General features: G+C 35.3%; 2 protein-coding genes across 2 annotated transcripts; one reads left to right on the top strand and one right to left on the bottom strand.

Annotated features, from left to right (window-relative positions):
• Positions 1 to 13,299: 13,299 nt before the first annotated feature.
• On the bottom strand, positions 13,300 to 14,482 carry LOC137388506 (gastrula zinc finger protein XlCGF57.1-like). The gene is made up of 2 exons (XM_068074992.1): positions 13,590 to 14,482; positions 13,300 to 13,505 (listed from the first exon to the last, which is right to left on the bottom strand). Exons 1-2 carry the CDS (start codon positions 14,480 to 14,482, stop codon positions 13,430 to 13,432), a joined length of 969 nt encoding a protein of 322 aa, XP_067931093.1. The 3' UTR covers positions 13,300 to 13,429.
• Positions 14,483 to 15,068: 586 nt separating this feature from the next.
• Positions 15,069 to 16,934, top strand: LOC137388505 (general transcription factor II-I repeat domain-containing protein 2A-like). The gene has a single exon (XM_068074991.1). It carries the CDS (start codon positions 15,069 to 15,071, stop codon positions 16,932 to 16,934), a length of 1,866 nt encoding a protein of 621 aa, XP_067931092.1.
• Positions 16,935 to 17,084: the final 150 nt, after the last annotated feature.

Below are 17,084 nucleotides of genomic sequence, written 5' to 3'. Positions count from 1 at the left end.
TGCTGGTAGTACCAGTGAATATTTTTTATCTCTACTTGGACTAAATTTTACATATATAGTTATCATGGATTACCGAACGTTTAACCACTGGAGTATCACATCTTAATCCAAGTTTCGACCAAGCCGAATCAATCCGCCGTTCAGGGTGATTTTATTTTGACTGGGGCGATCATATTGGCTGTTACAAAATTGCTCTATAATTTTTCTGATTAGTTGTGATAATTTCTGTTTTGCTCATTTTGCAAGTAAAAATTATTTTCAAGAAATTGATCGTAACTGCTACTCTGAATATGGACGAAACACGTTTTAGATCTTTAGATTCTGATAGCAGTGATTTTGAGGCCGACCAAACTGATGATCGCTCAGAAAGCTCTTGTGAATCAGAAGATCAAGAAAATCACGAAGCAGTTTTAAATTGTTGTTTGGAATTTCCAACTAGGCAACTAACATTTTTTCTTTTTGACATTCAAATTGCTTACGAATTATTTCTTGTTAAGTATGACAGTATTACCCAACAAACTAAGCATGGATTTATGGCACCAACGCCTAGAACATATCAACGAGCATACACTTAAGCAATCAGTCAGTAACACTATTTCTAGTGTAAATACTTTCGGCTCCAATAGTTTGTCATTTTGTCAAGCTTGTGTCGAAGGCAAACTCTGTAGAAAACCCTATTATGCTATTGGTGAAATCAGGTCTACTCGTAGGTTGCAATTGATTCACAGTGATGTTTGTGGATCTATGCAGACAGAGTCACATGGTGGTAATAGGTACTTTGTGACATTTATTGATGATTTTTCACGCTGTTGTGTTGTTTACTTTATAAAACATAAGTCAGATGTGTATGTAAAATTCAGGGAGTTTGAGGCAGCGGCAACAAACGAATGCAATAGGTCCATTGGTGCACTACGCACAGATAATGGGGAGAGAATATGTCTACTGAGTATAGGGAATACTTTAAAGCTAGGGGTATACGTCATGAGTGCACAATTTCTTATTCACCTCAGCAGAATGGTGTAGCTGAGCGTATGAGCAGAAAACTAAATGAGTCTGCTCGATCTATGCTATGGCATGCTGATTTACTGAAAATCTACTGAGCTGAAGCAATTCATGCGGCAGCTCATTTACGAAACAGGGCTCCAATGGCTTCACTTTCTGGGCAATGTACACCGATAGAACTTTGGTCTAGCATTAAACCAGATATCAGTAATCTTCGTGTCTTTAGTTGCGTAGCATATGCACTTGTACTCGATTCAGAACGTAAGAAACTAGATGCGAAAACTCACAAATTTAGGTTCGTTAGATATATTAGTTATCCCAAAGGGTATCGCCTGTATGACGAGTCAAGTAAAACACTAGTGGTAAAACGTGATGTTGTTTCAACGAAAGCGACTTCGATTTATGAAAATCGACAGAGAGTCGTGATATCTCACTGAAGGGTAAACAACAGTCGCAGTTGGAAGTAGTGGTTGATGAACCACCTAAACAAAGTCATCCTATGCCACATAGCGTAGTTAAAACCTGACATTCGACTCGACCACGGAATTCTCCAATAAAATATGAAATTGTTGCAATGGCGAAAACATGTGAAAGTTCTTGTTTAGCAGAGCCAAGAAATCTCAACGAAGCATTAGAGAGTGACCATGCGAATAAATGGAAGGCCACTGCAGATCAAGAATATCAGTCACTCATTGAGAATGATACCTGGAGTTTAGTGGAGCTGTAAAAGGAAGAAAAGAAATAGGCTATAGGTGGGTCTTCAAGGTTAAGCATGCTGGCGATGGGTCTATCGAAAAATTTAAAGGTCGACCGGTAGCCAAAGGGTATGCGCAAAAGGATGAGGTTGATTACAGTGAGACAATTTTCTCCTGCAGTTCGCTTTCAGTCTATCAGAACATCGTTGGCTCATGCAGTTCAACACAGGATGTTGGTTCATCAGATGGATGTCATCACTGCCTTTCTTAATGGTGACCTCAACGAAGAGATATATATGCAACAGCCTGAGGGTTACATTGAGCCAGGAACAGAAAATTTAGTATGCAAGTTGAAGAAATAATTATTTGGTTTAAAGCAGTCTTCTCGCTGTTGGAAGATTACTTTTCAGAAACTAATGAAACTTATAGGTTTTAAGTTGAGTCAAGCTGACCCATGCATATACATTCACAAAAATGGATGCATTGTAGCTGTATACGTTGATGACCTAATACTCTTGGCAAATACACCACAGCAAATGAGTGCAATGAAGAGTGGCCTGAGAGAGACTTTCATAATGAAAGACCGAGGAATGTTGCATTATTGCCTTGGTATAAACATAGAACAGGATGAAAAGAACAATTTGATTTGGATGCACCAGAAGCAATACATCTCGGAGATGTTACAGAGGTTTGGCTTGCATCAGGCAAATCCTGTGTCAACGCTAGCAGATGTGAATGTGAAACTGAGCAGTGATGATGGCGCAAGTGGTTTGACAGATGATAACAAGTATCGCGCTATGACTGGGAGCTTACTATATGTTGCAGTTGGCACTTGACCAGATATATCTCAAGCAGTGGGAGCATTTACAAAGTATAACTCTAACCCTACCGAAGCACACATGACAGCTGTTAAGCGCATTTTTAGGTATTTAAAGAGGACCATGGATTTAGGCATCAAGTTTGAACATTCTGAGAGTAATGAATTGATTGGTTTTTCAGACGCAGACTGACTAGTGATCTAGACAATAGAAATTCTACATTGGGAACCTTTTCATGATGTCAAGCGGCCCTATCAGTTGGCTTAGTAAGAAACAGCCTGTTGTGGCACTATTTACTGCTGATGCAGAATATATCGCATTAAGTTTGGCTGCTCAAGAGGCTGTGTGGCTTAGGAGGTTAGTGTCAGAACTGAATAAGTCTTCAGCGGCACCACCAACATTGATCTATGAAGACAACCATGGAGCTATTGCCATAGCTCATAACCCTGTCTCGCACAGCAAAACTAAACACATAGATATACGCTATCACTATATCCGACAAACAAAGACAATGCAATTTGGTTAGCATGCTGTCCAAGTAAAGATATGGCTGCCGACATTCTTACCAAGCCTTTACCTAGAGATCAGATAGTCATTTTGCGCAATATAATGGGTGTTACTAAAATCAACAATATCAAATAAGTGGGAGTATTGACAATAGTCATTTAACATTGTAGTCACTGCCACAAACTCCTTTGATTCAGATTTGATTATTTTCTTTTAGTTAACCTTAGAGCAGCCACCTGGTTGTTGTCTTTATACTGTCTACATGTTTTGTTATCCACTACCACTCCTGGTAATTTTCGCTGTTATATCCAGTAAGAACAGGTTTGATGTCCTGCTATTACTACTCAGTATTCTCTGTTTTTGCCCCTTTTCTTGTTAGTCAGTTGAGGTTTAGCCGAACTACAGATTGGTTATATAATAAATGCTTTATTATATCACATGAAATATCTCAATTAATAACACTCCAGATATCCAAAAAACATTGCCTGCCTCACATCCAGACAAAGCCTCAGGTCATCATCACATTTCGGAGAAGAAAAAAAAACAGAACAGACAAACAAACTAACTTAATCAGCTGAGACAGAAATGGTATTTTTTGTAAATCAACTTTCTGATTTCATTTTCAGTCTTTTAATTATATAATAATAACATTTAAAATATAATTCTGGTATCATTCTCATGTGCAACACTCATTTCCATTCCACTTACAGGGCTAGGTTCAATTACAATGTACTGTGATTGTAGAAATATTAAGAGTGTACACAATTTCATCCTCTAAATAAAATACAGCTGTTAGCAAAAAACTGTAATTCTGTAGCTTTCATAGTTTAGATGAATATTATACTAAAAGAAAAGGCTTCATTGGTAGCTAGAAGACAAAGATCAAGTTTAGAAAAAAACCTGTAGTTTTTACATTCGGTTAATAGCAAATCAGTTGTTGGTTTCAATCCACTTGCCATTTTCGCAAATAATTCAATTTTCAGATTACTTAATTGTTACAGACATGTATAACACTTTTTCTTAATCGAGGCTGTCATGTAAAACATAGAGTTGCAGGTATTCCAGTGTAGATATCCATTATAGGCTGTAATCATCCAAGTCTTATGTAAGGACCTTTTCAACAGTAAAATGGTCTCGGGAACACCTACAGGCAGCAGCAAGACACTCACTGTTCATTACAGTCTTCTGTATTTTGAATTTGTAACAATTTATAACGATACTAATTAAATGAGTGTTATACTTATCATGAAAGTTATTTCAAGTTTCCTACTCAATTTATAACATTAATATTCACATGCATTTCAAAATTGCGGCTAGATTGTTTTCACATTGAATTAGTGATTGATTGCCTTTAAATGTTCTCATTTTATAAACCTTGTATCAGTAGCCCATTTGGAACTAATTGCTTCATCAATTTTTGTTGTTACATTGCTTCATTTATTTTGTAAAACCTTTTGATGCAAATATATTTTTTAATTGAATAACAGCCAACATGCCTTTTAGTTAGTCGACAGTCAATCTTGTCTGAGAATATAATTTGATAACTATTTTAAGATAAAAGGCATCTCACTTCCTCAATTCACACTCAAGTTGACAACAAACCGATCAGTCAATATAGAGCCAAATTTGGATAAAATTTGAAAAAATGTAAAAATTTTGCAGTCAGTTGAAATGGGAAAAGAATTTACCCACTTCAATTGCTAAATTATATTTGATGACTGCTTCTGTTATCTATAATTGAAGCATGTGATTGGCTGAGTGAAAAAATATCAATCACATGATCTACCAAAATTCCTCCACACTGTCCATAATCAATGCACTTAATGCTACTCTTCCATCTTATTGATAACCTGATATCACTCACCAGCTCTATAGACATCATTACCTATGTCCCTTATAAGGTCTTAATTTCTAACCTATGGGAAAGATATGAGTACACAATACCAACAACTTTATGAACACAAACTAGATCCAAAAACTACCTATCGAGATATTGTCAAGCCTGGATGTCAGTTTTAACATTGTGCTTAACTTCCTAGGATACTTGCCCGGCACACACAGACTCTGGCTTGAAACCTTTTGTTTGTAATTATCTTGACAAGTGTCTGTCTAATGCCTAGTTTACACAATGATGAATTTCCATTAAAACACAGTAAAAAAAATTTCTGATCGTTTCATTCAAATACCTGATTCAGCAAATGATAATGCAAACTATATTCACCATGTGTTTAATATCATTGCTTTCTTGTAGAAAATCAACCAATAATATAGATCTATAGTCTCATCTAATAGGAAGGCAACAAATGCTTATAACTACTCAATCATATCGATTCTTTCATCTCAACCTTTCATGAACCATATTTAACCTGATAACTGAAAACATTAACCAATCTATAGTTTTGAAAACAACAAATTATAGTTAAATTGATAAAATCAAAACCTTTTTAATTAAAAAAGTACATTAGTTAAATGAGGATTTAATTAATCACTAAATCTAATTAAATAATAATGCTTAGACCACTAATTAAATTTCATTAGTGATCTAAGAAAAACTCTCTAATGGTCTATTTATGTCTACTTACCGTTTTTGCAATAAATACCTTTCCAAGTTTATTGTAGCTGTCATAGCAGGTTTTTAGAATGTCTGAAATTCACGGCACGAACAGTATAATTGGAGTACACTACCATTATAACTTCATATGTGGCATAATTGTATTTATTTTGTTTGCCTGTCATCAACTTCTCCTACCTTTACCGTTGTTTTGCTACTGCTTCTAAAAATTATTTTTCGGGTTCACCAATAAGGACTCGATGAAACTAGTGTGTCTCGGTGCTGCTCTTTTGTAAAATTCTAATAGAAACACCAGCATTTCAAGTGGAGATGTGATAGACTAGCATAATCCTTTTCCTTGGCCTATTAACTGTTTTGATAAGTCATTTTATACAACAAGGCATATTCTATTCAATGCCATATTATTTGAACATGACTAAGTTTCTCTCTTTCTATGAATATAAGGTTTCTTAACACGATTCTTCTGGTGATCAACTATAGGCAGTTATGCTAAAACAGTATATGAAGTTAATGTTCTACTTGTACATCTAAATTGACAAACATCAGTAAATTCTCCAATGAGCTTCAACCTTTCTACACCATTCTTTTTTATCTTGGCCCTGCTTGCTATTTTCGTAGGAAAATATTCTCGACCAAAAACTCACAACTATAAAATCATATTCAACTAATCAGGCACAAACATTCCTACTTAATATTTAATAATTCTCATAGGTCCTTATTGGTGAATACTAGCAACTCCAGTAACTTCTTCCCCACCCACTGTCTTTCCTCATAACTTCTAATATAATTCATCGACTTCGCTTGTTGATAAGTTATCTTCCCTTTCCAGCATAAGAGCTTTCATAATCTTTCACTTTAATTAACTCAGTATAAATCTAAACCGGATACAAACACACATGAGCTCAACAATAAAAAGCTCACAAAACATTCATATTGCGAAATATGTTGTATATATTTTGTTTTGTTAAAAATATATGCATTCGTGTAAAATATATGCCTTTATGAAACAAATTGCTTTGAATCCTTGGCATGATTGAATGACAATGCTGAGCATAAATGACTTCCAATCATCTTAAGGATTCAAAGCAAACAAACATATTTCATAAAACGTCAAATAGCTACATTTGCGTACTTATGTATAATGCTAATATATGCCAAGCAAAGGTCATGGCATTGTGTATCTTTTACTAAATTTAAACACAGATTATCTAAATATAACACAGTCATACCTCGACATGCGAGTTCCCCATTATATGATAAAATCGAGAAATTAGCCAAATTTCGAGCAACTTTCTGCCTGGAGATGCGAGAAAACTTGGAGATATAAACGCACAAGCTGGATCTCGGTGCAGCCATGAAGCGGCCAATTGTGTGAAAGGCCGCTTTCGATAACAGCACTGCTCGGTCATTATTGTCAAATTAGTTTAAAAAAGTTAAAAAAAGGTATTAAAAAGGTAGGCTATATGTTATAATGAAAGCAAAATAAAAAGCATAAAGTCGGAAAATAATAAAAATGAAGACCTAATTAAAGTTGTTTTGAGAAAAAGAAATTAAATTTAGCCTAAAGTGTATGTTTAGTCAGCTAAATTGATTTAGGTTCAATTCAAAGTTTATGTTATGTTACGTAGCGTCACAAATGTAGTGTACTGTCTGATACTGTCGCTGTTTGTCTCAAAGGTAAGAACACCATACAGTTTTGCACATAGAAATGTTACATTTTATTGCAAATTATAAAAACTGAACAGGGATTTGTTACTTTTTGAGCGGAGGTAGTGAATTAAAACTATTAAAAACAAACTTTTCAATCATAATACATGTATTCTGTTTCAGGTGGTTTTTTCATAGTATGGGAATTGATTCCTTTGTATTTAGTTATTTTATACAGGAAATATTTCTTAGAGATACGAGAACATTGACATACGAGCTCAGTCCTGGAACACATTGAGCTTGTATGTTTAGCTATAACTGTACTTTTTGTTAACAACCTACTGCAATCTTAGTGATTTGATGAACTAGAGATTCAAAGCTAAAAATAGAATAATCTAACAAATTGCAATACAATAACTGTCAATTGAAAATGTGACAAGCAAACCATAATTTAATGTTTTAGCACATACATGTAAAATAGATTTTAATATAAATTAATTTTATGCTGGTATGTCAATAAGGTGTTTGCAATTAGGCCTATGTGTAATTGTTGTTTACCTGATATTAGGAGTGCCCTGTCCATAAGAGTCACTTAACTGAAAATGGTACAAGGTTGAAGGAGTATCAGTTATAACTCTGGAAGATGTGCTGAATGATGTAAACCAACAACAACAATAGATCCAACAAACTTAGTACTGTCAAGTTGATCAACAGACTTCATTTACCTGACAGTTTAAACCAATTAGAATATTATGGTAATTACAATAGCCACAAACAGGATTCCATTGGATATGTTTGATTAAAGCGTATGAGAATTTATTAACCAAGATTCTGAGATGAAGTAAAACAGATACTGTAGTTGGCAAATATCTGTATCTGGTAATATTTGAAGGATGATGCCCGAAGTTGGGTAAAATAAAGGTAAATCATTTTTCTTAAAACCTGAAGGTCCCTTGGTCAAATAAGAAACCCTTTAAATGAAGAACAATAGTATGAGGTGTTAGACAATCAATATCAAAATAATCGTGTCATAAAGTCATAGGATATGCCCAAAGGTCAAATAAATGATTAAAGAAAAAGCTTAAAACGTAACTCACGACTCCAATTGATAAGACATTGGCACTGATAGACTGATGCACAACAAACTGATGGACTCAATGCTTAGACTGAAGATACAGAGGATAAAAGATGATTGCTTTCAGCTTACAAACATCCATAATTTAATTTATTCATTTAAACATTAAATATATTCATTTAAACGCATCATTTTTCATGTATAGCAAATCACTGTAAAGAGAGTGAACAAGTGACACGCTATACAAGTCCATACATAACGAGCAAAGTGAATTGTAAACCATAAAAATTGTTCTTTCAACAAAATTAAGATTATATCAACTAAAACTGACATATTTCTTACATGAAAGTATTAAAAACATTCATAAGGCGCATTATAAATTGGTTATGGTTTACAATATCAATGTAAAAACTCACTTGAACTGCATTTCAAGCTGTGCACCTCTGCATTCAATGGCAGTGCCACTGAGTTTGGTATAGTTATTCAACATAGTACACATGATGCAACTGCCTGAATTACTCTATTGTTGATTCTTTATCGTTTGAATAATATGGTTACAAATCGTTTTTGTAAACAACAGCAATTTTTATAATTTTACGGTTATAAAACTGCATTCAGTCAAATTTACTAATGTTGGAAGATTCAAATAAAACTTATGAAACAAAGTATATACATAAACATTGTAAAAGATTGAGCAAGCAAATTAAATTCAGACATGCAAAATTTTGTCAGCTCAACAACATAAGGCATACATGTGTAAGAAATGCATAGGTAGAACATATTAGACATGTAATAGCATAAAACATCAATATTTGTTCTCACGCAAAATGTTTAAAGACCAGTCCTAATAAATTAAATAATTGATGTAAGAAGTATGAGGAGATATTCCACAGTGAATCATTATAAGTGTAATGAGCTGAGATATTAAGTCAACAGAAGAAATATCAGCTACAAACTCCCAGACAAGCTATGCACAGAAAAAGGCTACTTTTGTACAAGAGTTTCAATATGAGATATCGGACTGTGTTTGTCTGACAGAACGGAGAGAGAGCTTTTCCTACAGAGATAATACAAATTTCCGTATGAAAAAAATTATCTTTGACCACAATATAGTTATTAAACCTTACGAAAAACCGAAAATGGATGTTCAAGAAAACACGAAAGTGCATCATTTCATAGAGTTAATGGAATTCATAGTTTCAAATAACACGTCATTTATAGCCTGTGCATACGGCTATCTGGTATATGATAGCCTCTTGATAAATATGTCTTGTATAGCTCAGTGGTATGGCACATGGATTAAAAACTTCCAGTTGCAATCTCTGTTAGTTCAAACTCATCAGAATATAGAAAATGAGTTTCAAGATTTTAATAGCTACATCTGGACATGCCGACGGATGGACGGCAAACTTTGAGAAATATATATTATATAGATAGCTAAAGGTAAAATAGGTTTCATCAGTATGTGAGAAATGCATGATCCTTTGTTGGGTTTATGTACTTACTTTATAGTCGCACTTATTATGTTCATTTGCTTTGCAGTTGCACGGTGAACGGAATAAACATATACACACATTCCAAGCATCAGCCACTCTCAATTGGCAATTTATACAAGATGTAGCATCGAGTTTTAAAAATGAGAAATCTGCTGCGACCTATATTTGAACTCACATCCCCCAGTCTTGCGCACATCTATTTATTCAATCCACAACAATGTCCAGTTTGCTATACCATGGAATAAATCCGGCACATACATATAATACATGCCAATCTTTCATGGCTCTATATTAAACATTGCAGCTCGCTTCATTTGTAAAGCCATATTAGAGAAAACAATCAGCAAAGCCTTACCAGAGGAAAAATGCATGCCCATATAAGTGAGAAAAATGCATAAACTCATCTATCCAAAAGACTATTGCAATCAGTATAAATCTGTAATAGGCACTGCAACTGGTATGGCATGAAGTACACAGATATCAACACAAACACCTTGATTTAACAGTTAGAATGGTAAATATTGGTGTTGAATATGTTGGTTAAAAGGAAATTTTCTGAACAAAACCATTTTTTATCACCTGTGCAATGTCGGGCATCTATAGCTAGCCTACATACATGTATAAATATAATGCTGTGTGAGCCAACTACTTCAATCTTAGCTATTTGATGGCTTGAAAGGCCTGAGATTACAAGGCTGAACGTAGAACAGTCTAGCAGTTTGTGACACAAAAACTTTCAATTAAAAAGGTGACAACAATATCTAACCAACTATAATTTGCTATTTTAGTTAATAAAATAAATGTCAAAACAAACTGCATGCTAACTTATCAATCGAGTGTTTTTAAAACTGTGGGTTATCTTGTTGTTTACCTGATATTAAAATTGCCAGCTAATAATAGTCACTCAACTGAAGATAGCTCAAGATTTATGAAGCACCAATAATAACTATGGAGGTATGCTAGATGACATGCCATGGCACAAACAATTCCATCCACTCTCAACAGACAAGGCAACAGACAATCCATTTGCTGATTTAAACTAATTTGTAATATCCCAGTAGCCACAAGCAAAACTCCATAGATTATGTTTGGCTGAAAGTTGTGAGATTTTATTAGCTAAGACTCTGAGACAAACTAAAAATGATGCTGTAATTGGCTAATAGGCCCTACATAAAAGTTGATACAATGAAACAGATTAATCATTCTACTTGAAACCTCCATGTCTAATGACAAACCTCAACGAATAACAGAAAATGGTGAATTTTGGATCCAAATATGAAAGAATATTTGGTCAGAAAGCCTTACAATACACCCACAAGTCAAATAACAGAAGCAAATAGCTCAGAAATTTACTCACTGCATGCAGCACTAGACTTTGGCACCAAACGGCCTGGTGGGCTCAATGCTTGTATCAATAAAATATGATTGATTAAAGGTTGCACACCTCAATAATTAAATTTATTCATTTAAACTTATCATTTTTTATGCACAGCAAAATACAGTAAATAGAGTGAATAAGTGAAACCCAATACAAGTCTATGCATAACGAGCCAAGGGATTTGTAAACCATAAAATTTGTTGTCAACAGAAACCAAGTTGAAAGCAACTAAAGCTGAAATAAATAGTTCATACATGCGCATGTATAGATTAGAAGCATCTGTAAAACACATGAAGAAATGGTCATATTTACAACATCAATATGGAAACTAACTGAGACTGAATATCAAGCTATGCACCTCGACTATTATACATAACAGGGTAAATAATTTTAATGCAATAATGACAACTAATTTAATCAGTAAGCTTTATCATTAGTTTTTTTACATTCCATCAACCTAGGTAGTCTCCCATCTACTTGGTGTGCATGACAAAAGTTGTGGTTATTGAACTGTGCATGTAGTCAAATTTACTAATGCCGAAAAGCTTAGAATAAAATTTATTATTATCCCACGACCAAACAAGAGCGAAGCAATTGAGTGGGAGATTTATGATAAATGCACATGTGCACACAACTCCCAAAAATTATCCGTTAACGGCCGTCACCAAACCCTTGCAACGAAATCCTATCAACAAATTTATTTATTTTTTCAGTAAAGTTGTTTAAGTATAATAATGATACAAAACGCATATAAACCTATTTAAATATGTTACCAAGCCTTTGAAAGGTTACCACAAATTCCTAAAACTAACCCATCTGGTCGGATTATACATAAATAGACAGATTAATCCTGCCAAAAATAACCACAAAACGCTTGAACAGCTTGGTTTACTAATAGTTTCGACCGACCTACGAAACACCAATAAAGCCGTGCAACAGATAGTACAACTATTTAGCAGTGCGCAATTCAGCACGAGAAAAACGTGCTCATTTCACCAGTCTATGGCATTGTTTAATTGCCAAGAAGGTTTGTGTACTGTTTGAGACTGCTTGAGGCGTAGACCGATTTACAGGTACAAAAATGTGGTACACAGTTTATCAGCCTACATTTTTGTCCAATTACCGAAGGTTTTTCAACTTATCTAGAACATCAGCCAGATTTCTTTAAATCTTATCTACAAGGCAGGGCATTACTACAAAGCCCTTTTACGACAAGAATATTTCTTTATTTCAGTCATGTTTGCATAAAACTTCCAGACGCCTAAATGCTAACGCTTGCTTTCTGTTACATATCGCTGTCAAAACCATTCTACATTCACAACACAACCAACTTTCAAACTGTATAATACACATCAGCTTGCCGTTTAACTTTTAATATTGCATTTCAGAAATATAATAAACATACATGTATATCTTAATTGTCGTTGTTAGTTAAATTACGTACAGTAGGTTAGGTCTGCAGCTTGAATTAATATTTATTTTATTATTGTAAACATAATTTTGAGATAGTTAAATATTTATTTTATTAATATTTATTTCTGTTACATATCGTTGTCAAAACCGATCTGCATTCAACACAACCAACTTTCAAACTGTATATTGCAATATATTTTACTTTTAATATTGCATTTCATAGATATAATAAACATATTTCATTATTGCTGTTGTTAGTTGAATTACGTACAGTAGTTTAGGTCTACAGCTTGAATTAATATTTATTTTAACCAACAACCAACTTCCAAATTGTGTATTACACGGCAGCTTGCCATTTTACTTTTAATATTGCATTTCAATATAATAAGAGATTTAATGAACATAGTTCATTATTGCTGTTGTTAGTTAAACTACGTACAGCAGGTTAGGTCTAAGGCTTGAATTAATATTTATTTTATTATTGTAAAACATAAGTTTGAGATAGTTAAATATTTATTTTATTAATATTTATTTATGTTACATATCGCTGTCAAAACCGAGCTGCATTCAACACAACCAACTTTCAAATTATGCAATATACATAATTTAGCATCATGCAAAATGTAAGAATAAAAGTCCTAATAAATTCAATAACTGATAAAAGAAATATGAGGAGATATTCCACAGTGAATCATTATAAGTGCAATGAGCTGAGATATCAAGTCACTAGAATAAATATAAGATACAGACTGACAGGCTAGCTATGAACAGAAAAAAGGCTACTTTTATACAAGAGTTTCAATAGTACTGCTATTTCACAGGTTGTTTAATGCTGGAGTGTATCAAGTTTCCCTCCTGCATGCGTTTTCATATGTGTCTGTAGATTACCACTTCGTGCTGAGCTATAATCACCCTGAGTACATGCATAGGGTTTCTCCCCTGTATGATTTTTTATATGTCTCTGTAGACTACCACTCTGCACAAACCTATAGTCACACTGAGTACATGCATAGGGTTTCTCCTCTGTATGAGTTTTCATATGTTTTTGTAGATCACCGCTACGTGCAGACTTATAGTCACACTGAGTACATGCATACGGTTTCTCTCCCGTATGAACTTTCATATGTTTTTGTAGATCACGATTATGTGCAGACCTATAGTAACACTGAGTACATGAATAGGGTTTCTCCCCTGTATGAGTTTTCATATGTCTCTGGAGATTACTACTACCTGCAAACCTATGGTCACACTGACTACATGCATAGGGTCTTTCCCCTGTATGAGTTTTCATATGTGTCTGTAGACTACCACTACGTGCAGACCTAAATTCACACTGAGTACATGCATAAGGTTTCTCCCCTGTATGAGTTTGCATATGTGTCTGTAGATTACCACTCCGTGCAGACCTATATTCACACTGAGTACACGCATAGGGTTTCTCCATTGTATGAGTTTTCATATGTGTCTGTAGGTTACAATTCTGTGCACACTTATACTCACACTGAGTACATGTATACGGTCTCTCACCTGTATGAGTTTTCATATGTGTATGTAGATTACTACTATGTACAGACCTGTATTCACACTGAGTACACGCATAGGGTTTCTCCATTGTATGAGTTTTCATATGTGTCTGTAGATTACCACTCTGTGCAGACCTATAGTCACACTGGGTACATGCATACGGTTTCTCCCGTGTATGAGTTTTCATATGTCTCTGTAGATTATCACTCCATGCAGACGTATATTCACACTGAGAGCATGCATAGGGTTTCTCACCTGTATGAATTTTCATATGTTTCTGTAGAGTACCCCTATGTGCAGACTTATAGTCACACTGAGTACATACATAGGGTTTCTCCCCGGTATGAGTTTTCATGTGTCTTTAGATTACCCCTATCTGCAGACCTATAGTCACACTGAGTACATGCATGGGGTTTCTCTCCTGTATGAGTTTTTATACATGTCTGTAGACTACCACTCCTTGCAGACCTATATCCACAATGAGTAAATGCATAGGGCAGGGGTGCCCAACCAGTCGATCGCGATCTACCAGTCGATCTTCAAGTGCTTGGCAGTCGATCGCGGGATGATTTTAGGATAACATATAATTACAACATAAAATAATAATTATTCACTAACTAGCAGCAACTACTATTGCTGCACAGCACTTTACTAAACTACTGCACTAAAAAAGTAGTTTTAATAATAACATTATTTACCTATTATCGTTGTTTATGTATAGTCGTGTTTGATTGTGTATTTCAAGACCAACAAAAATACACGTGAACGCCATTCATAAGTTCCCAGCACAGGACCGCAGAAAAAGCCGATAGGTCCGCACTCGATACAAAACCGTGTATAGTTCTTCATGCACCCAAAATAACTTTTGTTAAAATGTTATGCAGCTTTCTGCTAGCAGTCGATCTCGTTTTTTCTTTTTGAATAAAAACATAAACCCATAAATGAGTGTTAAGACAAATCTGAAACGACAAAAAACCTATCACTTCCACAAGGAATGGGAAGAGGATTATTTCTTTGTCATTTCCAACTCGAAATGCATGTGCCTCATCTGCCAAGCCATCATCTCGCTTCCTAAGAAGGGTAACCTCGAAAGGCATTTCACAACCATGCATAAAAGGTACGAGAATGATTTTCCTGCCCAAAGTGAATTAAGGAAAATAAAATTAAAGGAATTGAAATCGCAACTAGCTGCACAGCAGTCTATTTTTACCAGGCCAAATACGAGAGGCAAAGCAGCTAAGATAGCATCATATCGAGTTTGCCAAGTTCTTGCCAAGCATAAGAAACCATTTCAAGATGGAGCAATGGTCAAGGAAGCATTTATGGAAGCTGCTGATTCATTGTTTGTGGATTTTAAAAACAAAGATGAAATCATGTCCGCAATCAAAGACGTTCAGTTATCGAGAAGTACGATGACAAGGCGATGTGAGGAAATAGAGAAGAACGTCACAGCCCAGTTGCAGAGAGATATTGCCATGTGTGAGTGTTTTTCACTTCAGTTTGATGAGTCAACAGACTCTGTGGATGTGGCACAGTTGTGCCTTTTCATAAGAATGATGTTCGATAACATGACTGCAAAAGAGGAGCTGCTTTGCATCTTGCCTCTTAAAGGACATACACGAGGTGAAGACATATTTCAAGCATTCATGGAGTTCGTTAACAAAATCCAACTGCCGCTAGGTAAGCTTGTTTCCATTACAACCGATGGGGCACCCGCTATGGTGGGCTGTAGTAATGGGTTTATAGCTCATTGCAAACAGAATGACACTTTTCCAGACTTTATTCATTATCATTGCATCATCCACCAGCAGGCTTTATGTCGGAAAGTATTAAACATGCAGGAGGTGATGGATATTGTCATGAAGATTGTTTGTTCAGTTCGAGCAAGGAGCCTACAGAGGAGACTTTTCCACGCTCATATGGAAGAGGCTGACGCAGAACACACAGATCTGCTGCTTCATACAGATGTGAGGTGGTTGAGCAGAGGTAGATTTTTGGAAAGATTCAGAGAGCTATTGCCTGATGTAAAAGAGTTTCTCAAACAATCTAAACATGCGGAATATGCACAGCTTGAAAATGAACAGTGGCTCATGGATTTGGCTTTCCTTACTGACATTACTGCTCTTCTGAATGAGCTGAATTTAGAGCTGCAGGGAAAAAACAAAAATGTAATTAACATGATCAGCTCTGTGAACGCATTTAAACGCAAGTTACAGCTGATCTCAACCAAGCTTGAACGCCAGGACTTGCGCTACTTTCAACACATGAACTCCGAACTTGCGCGTCAGGGCAAAACCTCTGCAGAACTCAATAGTGCACATTACATTCAGCAGGTGCAAAGCATTTCATCAGAGTTTGACAAGCGCTTCAATGACTTTGCATCAGTTGAGCCTGTTGCCACATATATGTGTTTCCCATTTGCCACAGACATAGATGTGGAGGACATTGCCTTCAAAATGGGAGCACTCTTTCAGCTGGATACAACTGCATTGGAAAATGAAATAGTCTCCCTTCAAAATGACATAGAGATGAAATCCAGGGCAACCACTGAGAGGGAAAAATTGTGGGGATTGTTGTTAGAGGAGAAGTATCCAAACATAAGAAGATGTGCTTTTAATTTATCAGCCTGCTTTGGATCAACCTACCTGTGTGAATCTGCATTTTCTTACATGAAGATAATAAAATCAAAATACAGATCCACCATGACAGATGACCACCTACTGGCGTGTATGAGGCTTGCAACAACCTGCTACTACCCTGACTATAAGAAACTAGCTGCATCCTCCCAGTGCCAGGTTTCTCACTAAGGTAAAGAATGAATGTTTTTCCTTTAAAATTATGTTACTTACTGGATCACTGCATTATATAAGCATATATGTGGAACTTAATAAAGGTGATAGGCTCACCACTACAGGCTCAAGTTTGTTTTTAATTTTTTGTTTCGGGGCTTCGCTAGA

Source organism: Watersipora subatra, chromosome 2, assembly GCF_963576615.1.
Source record: "Watersipora subatra chromosome 2, tzWatSuba1.1, whole genome shotgun sequence".
In the NCBI taxonomy this organism is placed as follows: domain Eukaryota; kingdom Metazoa; phylum Bryozoa; class Gymnolaemata; order Cheilostomatida; family Watersiporidae; genus Watersipora; species Watersipora subatra.
The sequence above is the reverse complement of the archived record's forward strand: the minus strand, read 5'-3'. Positions and strand labels throughout refer to the sequence as shown.

Excerpts from the sequence above, each read along its gene's own strand:
- LOC137388506 (XM_068074992.1), bottom strand. The coding sequence starts at position 14,482 with ATGAAAACTCATACCGGGGAGAAACCCTATGTATGTACTCAGTGTGAC. Across the intron at positions 13,506-13,589 it reads TGTACTCAGTGTGACTATAG|CTCAGCACGAAGTGGTAATC; the intron begins GTTTGTGCAGAG and ends GGGTGATTATAG.
- LOC137388505 (XM_068074991.1), top strand. The coding sequence starts at position 15,069 with ATGAGTGTTAAGACAAATCTGAAACGACAAAAAACCTATCACTTCCAC.